At 35.7% G+C, this 9,541-nt stretch overlaps 1 protein-coding gene across 1 annotated transcript; it reads right to left on the bottom strand.

The window, feature by feature from the left end:
* Positions 1-210: 210 nt before the first annotated feature.
* Positions 211-8,858, bottom strand: mbip (MAP3K12 binding inhibitory protein 1). The gene is made up of 9 exons (XM_079852688.1): positions 8,675-8,858; positions 8,128-8,238; positions 7,691-7,888; positions 6,778-6,874; positions 6,286-6,351; positions 5,361-5,513; positions 4,324-4,421; positions 756-794; positions 211-646 (listed from the first exon to the last, which is right to left on the bottom strand). Exons 1-9 carry the CDS (start codon positions 8,822-8,824, stop codon positions 539-541), a joined length of 1,020 nt encoding a protein of 339 aa, XP_079708814.1. The 5' UTR covers positions 8,825-8,858; the 3' UTR covers positions 211-538.
* Positions 8,859-9,541: the final 683 nt, after the last annotated feature.

Here is a 9,541-nt window from a genome sequence, read left to right as displayed (position 1 = left end):
ATAATTTGGGCTTACAAGTAGCTGTAACAGTACAGCTCATTAATATAAATATTAATTAATATTAATATAGAAAATATACAGTATAACATGGTGAGCTCTAATAAGTCCTTATAACTACCTTGCAGATCATTTACTGTAACGTAAATTTGTGTATGAAATTATAATTTTTTCGAGCCCCTAAAAATGAATTGTACACAACCAAAAACATCTACTGAGGATTTTTTCTTTATTTTTAGAAAATGACTGGACTATATGTGAAAAATGGGGGTAAGGAACATATGCACAAATAAAACTGCAGGAATTAGATTTATTAGTTAGTACATTTATTCACATAAATGGTGTCCAAAAAAGTAAACACACAACACATATGTATGACAAAGCAAAACATGTACATTTTTACAGATATAAAATATTCAGTGAAACATAAATCCTAAATCTTCTTTGAAATCTGTGACCATCACAGATCTATACATGACCAAAAGTAAAGATCTAACTCATTAAGAGAAGGTAGAAAACATTTAAAGCAAAAGTCCACGTGTCAGTATGGAAAGTCTCCTGCGTCTGTGGGTTGGAACTCGCTGGTTTTCTTCATCAAGGCAGCTTTGACAGCACTTATCTTCCCATCCAGCTCAGCGAGACTGTAGTTCTGTGAAAACAAGAACGTTTTCATCAGCTGAAATGTTTTTGCTGAACAGCAGGACCTTTGTATATCTTCCCCTCAATGAATACGCAAATGCATCAGTAATGCAACTTACCTGCGACATTGAGGCTTTAGGTCGTTTGTGCGAGTAATTCTGTGGGAAAAAGGGAAATAAAAGCATGAAATGAATGCTGATTTATATGAACAATGCACATCAGTCGTCATTCAACAAAACGGCAAAGCATTTATCTCAATATCAGACTCTTACATGTTCTGGTTTTCCATAGAAAAAGAAAAGAAAAGAAAATAGTGTGTGTGTGGGGGGTGGGGTTTAATGAGGGATTAAATGGCAACCAAAACAATAAATTGAACCAAGGACACCCATGAGTGGACAGAAACGGCACATGATTAGAGTATGAAACAGATGTCCTTCAGCATCACTCAATCACCGCCAACAGACCCGAGCTGCTATAGACTTACACTGATTAATAGTATTAAGTGGGAGCCATCGGGATTCTTTCTGTCACCCGATGGCCCTTTCATTTATTCTGTCCATTTCTTTTTATCTATTACCCATAATTTATCTTCATTTTAATCACTTTTCAGTGTGCATATGGACCCACTTGGCAGATACATGATATCCGCTCACCCTGGTCAGCAGAGTTCAATTAATTCATTCGACTTGCTGAAAGCTGCGCTACAAACTAAGAAGATCAGCATATTTGACGGCACTCAAAGTCCCACTTTACAGGCAATATGCACACACAGACACACACATTGTAAAGGACATGGAAATCAGCTAGCTTTCAGCCCAGCACTGAACTAAGTGAAGCTGGTGTGAGGAGGCGTAGAAATGGTTCAAGAGCACTTACTCAGCTAACTTTGATGGGCTACAATCTGACAGGGATAACAAATTCTGAAGTGAGAAAAAAAAAAAAAAAAATTCACTCATATCAGCTTTTAATGGTTTTGAAGAACTCTCTGGCTGACTGTCGTGAGCGCAGGAGAAAACACATAAGTGAGAAGTCTTCAGCGTAGCATAGATAGTCAGTGTAAAAACAAACAGAGGAACCAGTGACACAAACTTGGTCTAATTGCACAATAAAAGGGTCATAAGAGGTCATATCTTTTTTTTCAGTCTTTCCCCCCTGACCTACACTTGCACTACTTCAAAAGTTTGGAGTCAGTAAGACTTTGTAGTTTTTTAAATGTCTCTCATAAAAACTAAAGTATATATATATATATATATATGTTTTTTTTTTACATTTTATAACAAATATAAATAACTTTTCTATTTTATTATAATTTAAAATGTAATGTATTCCTGTGATGGCAAAGCTTAATTTTCAGCATCATTACTCTAGTCTTCATGGTCACATGATCCTTCAGAAATCATTCTAATATGATTTGCTGCCCAAGAAACATTTATTTATGTCAATGTTGAAAAGCTATAATTTTTTTTTGATTAACTGAAAGTTCAAAAGAACAGCATTTATTTAAAAAAAAAGTTTTTACTGTCACTTTTGATCATTTTAATCTGTCCTTACTGAATAAAAGTATTAAAAAAAGTAAATAAATAATATCTTACTGACCCTAAACTTTTGAATAGTAGTGTATAATGCACCACCATTTCGCTGACCCCGTGACTTTAAAAAATGTCCCTTTGTATGTAACATGAGCAACAGTGATTTTCTTCACAAGTTTCAGCCTCTTTGCAAAGCATGTTTTGCATTGTGACAGATTCATAAAACTATCTTCACTCAAATTTGCCACATTAATGAAATGATCAGGGACAGGGTAATGATCATCATGTTAAAAATAAAGTTCACTAGCAGATGCTATTAGGATGAGGGGACATTCTCCTTCTAAACAGCATTTTATTGGACAAAACTTGTACATGCCTCTGAGATCAAGATGCAGCAATAGTTTTTCTTTTAGTTTTTTTCAGGAATACACTAACACATAGATATTCATGATTTGATTTTTTATGCTGTCCTTAAAGTGATATTTCACCGCTGGCAAAATGGGCTTTCAATAAAACTTGGCTGCCTGTACAGTAGAAAGGCACATTTTTTAATTGCCTGTTGTCTTCTGTTTTGCACTGGCCATGTTGCTGTCCAAGGCCACTCACTCCCACCAGTCTGCTATGGATGCGCTTACCAGTCAAATGCCGTAGGAAATACTTCTTAGCAAACTTTTAGCCGTAATGGTGTCGACTTGTATTTTGATGATGAAATGTACTTGGTGCACGAATTCAAAAAGTAAACGTTTAGTGGGAGTGAGTGACTTTTTCAGTTTCAATCCAGCACGTTGAAGGCAGTGGCAAAAAGGCGGCAAAGAATCATAAATACGGTGAGAACGCAGTGATGGAAAATCTGAAAAACCTTCATGTTTCAAGTCAACTTTTCAAACTGAATGACTGAATAACTGTTCTGTTATTAATGAAGATACAAAAATGCGAAAGCCATGGAGTTGTCCAAAGTCCAAAAAAGTGGACTTTTGCTGACAAATAAGCATGAATTTCTCGGTCCAGGAAACACGGAGAACAAGTAAACATTGTTCATTTACATAAACTACCGACATTGTAACATACATCTACATTTAATCATTTAGCAGATGCTTTTATCCAATGCGACTTCCAAATGAGGAGAGCAATAGAAGCAATCAAACTAACAATAAGGCAACAATATGCAAGTGCTGTGACCAGTTAGTCCAGCACAGTACACATAGCAAGGTTGTAGTTGATTTTTTAAATAGATATACACTAGTAAGCGTTAGTATTAATGGATCAAGTGTTGCTGAAAAAGATGCATCTTCAATCGTTTCTTGAAAATGGCTAAAGACTCATCAGCTCAGGTTGAGTTAGGAAGGACATTCTACCAGCAGGGAACAGTCAGGGTAAAGGTCCGTGAAAGAGATTTTGTGCCTCTTTGGGATGGCACCACATGGTACCGTTCACTTGCAGAATTCAAGATTTTGGAGGGCACATAGGTTTGAATTAGTGAGTCTAGGTAAAGGTATGTAGAGCCAGTGGTTGTTCTATAGGCAAACAGTGCCTTGAATTTGATGTGAGCAGCAATTGGCATCCAGTGCAATTTTATGAGGAGAGGTAGAGTGTGTTATGAGGAGAGTGTGCTCTCTTCGGCTCATTAAAGACCACGGGTTGAAAATCGGCGAAGTTAGACTTTAAGCAATGCAATTGAATTAGATTTAATTGAAATCAGTTAATTTTTTACTAATATCTCAAAACATCATTATAAATTTGAATGAATATCACTTTGTATGTGAAAGTTTTAATCTTTAGATTAATTCTTAAGGATAAAAATGTACACATTGTAATTTTAGGCAGGAACTCCAGAGGCATATTTACATGCTTATGTTCTTGTTAGACATTGTTATCTATTAATCTTTTAGAATACAAACACATTGTGTGATTAGCCAGTGGAATATAGTCTTTGATGTTGATTAATTAAAAAAAAGAGAGAAAAAAAAACTCCCTATCAAAACCACCTAATACCTAGTTCTCTGTGTTCATAAGCTACTGTGGATGTTCAAAGAGCATGGAAGTTGTAGAAAGAAACCACTAAGATGAACAAACTAATTCAATATCTGATCATCCACTCCAACAAACAAGGACACACACACACACACATTCTCTCTCTCTCTCTTTTCCCACCACTTACTGTGGAATGGAAGTACTCTGGCGAAAGACCCTCGAGCTCCAGAATTCGATCTTCAAGTTTCTTTAGCCGCTGATAAACGCTTTGAGGAACTGGACCTACTAAGAGACAGATACAGTAGAGTTACATGACAAACTAGCATTTATCTGTCAGCACACACTTAGGACTACGAAAAATAGTCTAATTAAATACAATGTCTAATACATTAAAGGGGCTATATGTAGAATTCAGAAACCTGTGTTACTAGTGAGACCTGCGGCTGTTAAGTGACCTGTATCCAGCAACTTATTGCTCATGATCGCACTTGTGCACTCAAGGCCTTGATATCTACTCACAGCGAAGTTCTTTGTCATTCTTTGCTTAGAAGTAAAAATACGTTGAAAATACCTTTTGATAACATTGTCCTATTGTTAACAACATCCAGACGCGTCCACGCTGCTGACAGCGACAGTTAGATGAAAAATGTAAATATGTGCTGTGCGCTTTCCTCTCAGTAACAAAAATACAACAAAAATGACAGCGGTGAGGAAACAGCAGTTAAGAAACAATCTGATCATAGTGATGTTGATATGTTCCCTGCTGGCAATTCAGTGGCATCATGTCAACAGATGAGGTAATTATAATTACACTGTTGTGATAGTTTGATTATAAAGTATATATGAGACTGTAGACTGTACAGATCTGGCTATGTGAGACTTTGGTTTGAATGAATCCCTTTTCTTTGCATAACAAATTGACATGACAGTGCAAAATATCTCTTTCAGCATTATCCTGAACATAACCACCCGTTTCATAGAATGGAAGAGAGGCTTTTGGGAGCGCGTAAAGTGACATTCAGCACACCTGGCAAAAACCATCAGAGTCCTTCACAAAAAGAAATCAGTATATAGGCTTTCAGACAACCTAGTTAGCCTGGGAAGTTCTCGTTTCAAGCTGCTGACACATTGGCAATAAAAAAAGCGATTAATATATGAAAATTCTTACATATAGCCCCTTTAAGATCGTGAACATCCTATAGCTCTTCTATTGATCCCACTTACCTGGTGGAAGTTTCAGGTGTGATTCCATGTTACGGAGCCTCTCCTCAATGACAGGGTTTCCACAGTCTCGGCTGATGGACCCCTGCTGCTGGTCTCCTAACTCAGAATGTGCCCCTCTGGTTTGAGGTCCGTATGTATTTATAACACGTGTCACTGCAATAGCAAACAAACACCAATTAATGCTCACAAATCGATAGATCATCCAGATATTATTAGTCTAGAATGTGAGTGCAAGTACATGAAACAATAAACACAGAGTGTATAATCATTTCATATTTTAATTCTAAAAAAAGACTATTTATATACTGTATTTACTACCATTATTTCCAACAACAAAATTTGTTTTGAACATGTATATGGATGTACATGTAAAAAACATGTATATGTATGTACATGTGTTTGGGATTGGGTTTTTTTATGTTTGTGAAATTCTCAAACGCTCACGTTGGCTACATTTATTTGGTCCAAAATACAGTAAACAGCAATCATGTGAAATATTATTACAATTTGAAAACCTTTTTTATTTTAATATACTTTAAAATATAATTTATTCTTGTGATGGCAAAGCTGAATTTTCAGCATCATTGCTCCAGTCTTCAGTGTCACATGATCCTTCAGAAATCATTCTAATATGCCGATTTGCTCCTCAGGAAACATTTATAATTATTTTCACATAGAAAATTGTACTGCTTAATATTTTGTGTAAACGGTGATATATTTTTCAAGATTCTTTGATGAATAGAAAGTTGTTGTTTTTTTTAAACAGCATTTATTTTAATCTTTAGTAACATTATAAATGTAACTATGATTAATTTAAGGCACAATTAAAAATATTAATTTCTTTCAAACAAAAAATCTTACTGACCCCAAAGATTTGAACAGCAGACTTGAGTTTCCATATAATGAGAATGAACAAGCGTCTAACCTTTGACGTGACTCTTAAAACCAGGATATGGTGTGAAGACTGCATCAGTTCTTGCACAGCTGTCTTCTATATATCACACGGGAAAATAATGTTAGTTTGTAGAGTTTCTGCAAAAAAGTATATTTTTTATATATTGTATATATATATTGTATTATAATATATAATATAATTATATATATATATATATATATATATATATATATATATATATATATATATATATACACTGTGTATACATTTACAAAAGAAACTGCATAAAATGTCTGCTTCGCTAGTTTAATGATTAATTACACATATTGTAAACACCCCATAGATGACCAAAGCAAATGACCTGATTTGGTAAAACATAAAGAGCTTTTAAGATCAGGTTGTATTTGGAGGCTTGAGTCTTAGATGATGTGTGTATTCTGACCTCACGCCCGTGGAAATCAGCACTCTTACAAACATTGGCAATTGCTGTGCAGTATTCCTCTGACCACCCCCCATTCTCACCCTGATTGCAGTCGATCACGTTGCAAAACTCTCGCACATTGTTTTCATTGATCTCCAGCTGTTTGCGCTCTATAAATGCAGATATCCTGCGTTCAATCTGAGAAAATGAGTGAGAGAGAGAGAGAGAGCAATGAGGGTCAGACTGATGAGCTATTGAAGAAGAAAAAAAAAATCAATCCACTGTCTTCTTTATGCTGTTTAGTTTTAATGAGGAACACTAGGCCATATGGGCTGCATGACTAACAAATGACCGCAGTGGACACAATTATTCCAAAAATCAAAATATTTCTCACACACAACCATTTCAGATAGTTGTGATTTGCTTGGGCCTTTTATTACAGTGACTGTAAATAAATAAGCAATAAAAATGAGGGCCTCCTTGTCCTTCGCCCACATGCAATTTCAGCATGTAATGAACATCCACTTCATAACGTTGCAAGGACCAGGACCTCTCATAGGACTCTCAAAGTGGGTGGCTATTTGTTTCTCTCTGAAGGAAAGCAGGCGGCGAAAGAGCCTTCCATTCATTCTCAACTGTCTGTCCACAGATAGCAATTCACATTCCCTATGACTGGCCAACTGGGGCAGATTACATGCAAATAATAAATAGCGACTGTCAAACAATCAACTTTAATTGTGCTTGGGAAGAGATTGCTTGAATACATCCTAAATGTGAATGTTTGGTCCAATGATAATCATTGGTAAATACAAATAAAACCAATAACAGCTTAACTGTTCAACTAAATGGACAAAGTACAAAATAATGCTTTTATTGCAGGCAGCATAAAAACAAAGGTTCTTTTTTCAGTTTTTATTTATTACTATGCTTACTCTTCTTTTTGAGAATATAAAGTTACAATGTAATAAAAATAAATACACAATATTTTGTGTAGTGTTATGTTTGAGGTTTTACCTCAGATTTAGCAGCCTTGATCTGCACATTATCATCGACTTGAGTCTTGTTACGATCCTCAAGGACGGATGTAGGAGCAACATGCTCCAAGTCAACCAACATCTGCTCAGGTGTATCTGCTCTTTCTCTCCTGCCATTGTTGCCTGGATTGGAGTGACTTTCAGACTCAACCATTTGCTTCAGATTTTCAGAGACTGACTGGAAGAATCAGAAAGTTAATGACAAGTGAAGTGGTAACACAGACAGTTCTCTACATGTAGTAAATTAATATCACTCAGTGCTTATTTAAGTACAATGAAACTGTCACCAAAAATAAAGTGTAACACAAGCATTGTCTATCCCCCACAGCCTTGTTTCCATTAAAAAAAAAGAAGAACATCTATTTATGTAATTAAATTTTAATGCACATGATAGCACTATTTGTGCGTTCTATTTACCTGTAATTTGGAGATGTGCTGTTGTAAACAGGTGTACACATGAGATGGCGGAAGCTCAGAGACATTGTTGACATTGGCACTTATGCTCAACACTTTCTCACCCACGTTTAACTGGAAATCAAGAGAAAGTTATTTGTTATTGTTGATTCTAACTTGTTAATTTGCTTTTAATGGGTATCTCTGCTGAAAAAAAATACTAAACCAGCCTAGGTAGTCTCCCTATCTGGTCAGGCTGGTCTGTTTATTGGTTTTAGAGGTATTAAAACCAGCAACGATCAGCTAGACCAAGTGAGACCGTCAAACGAACAATCTCATGCTAGTGGCGTTTCAGCAGCACTATTAGAATTAACATATGCATTCATCTTTATTGCTTTACTGCAGAGAAACCATACAATATTACGACATGGGTGATCTGGTTACTTCGGAAAAAAAACTAAAGGTAACGTTAGGCTATATTAAAATAACGTATGTGCTCGCACGTTGTGATACAATCAATGCCAGTTTTCCCAACGCTGTTTTAAAGCGCTTGCATCATATTTGCACAAACCTTTGCGCCAAGCTCAGCGAGTGACTCGATAATAGAGCCAATGCAGTGTTTGAATACATCCCGGTGTCCACCATGATGTGAAATCTGGCTGCTGCGCTGCTCCTGTTTACTTTCTGCACGCGCATCGCGTCTCTCTCCGTCCGCCGCCATCACACTTCCGCTCCTGACGGCAACGCTGATTGGAGTAACCCGCTCCTGAATAACATGACCTCACTTCCGCTAGGAATATAATTTTCTTTTTTTACAGTACAAAATATAGATAGAAAGAACGAAACAAAGAAGACAAAAAAGATGATACACAGATACAGACGTGTTGGCAAAAAGATAAATAAATAATAAATGTACTCCTAAAGAGGAGATTCAGTTTTAATCTTTTAACTGCTTTAGGATTAACAGAGTTTTGGATAGTTTCCATATACTTGTCTAGATCATCTTTGAGTAGAGAAAAGAGAGGTTTAGAGCCAGTAAAGTTTTGTTTATGTATATGAAATTTAGTTGGTATGAAACACAAATTAATTATTTAGTATTTCCCTGTATTCTCTTCGAGTAGTCAAACAATCCAAAGAAAACTACTTTAAAACTGAATGAAAAGTCACTTCCAAAAAAAAAAAAAAAAAAAGATGGATAAACATTTACTAATCTGGTACATTGCCAAAACAAGTGAATGACATCTTCCTAAGAAGAGTGACAAAAACAGCAATTCACTTCAATGTCTGATGTATATTTCCTAAGAAAGGCTTTGGTCGGGTAACACTTGTGAATTCATTTTAATGTTATTTCTTTTACTTTATTGGTAAGCAGATTGGTAAGCTATTCAATGTTATTCCAATATGGTATTACATAAGGCATTGTTATTAACTCTCTCTG

The sequence above is a fragment of the Squalius cephalus genome (assembly GCF_949319135.1).
Source record: "Squalius cephalus genome assembly, chromosome: 20".
Lineage (NCBI taxonomy): Eukaryota > Metazoa > Chordata > Actinopteri > Cypriniformes > Leuciscidae > Squalius > Squalius cephalus.
This window is presented reverse-complemented; position numbering and strand designations above follow the sequence as displayed.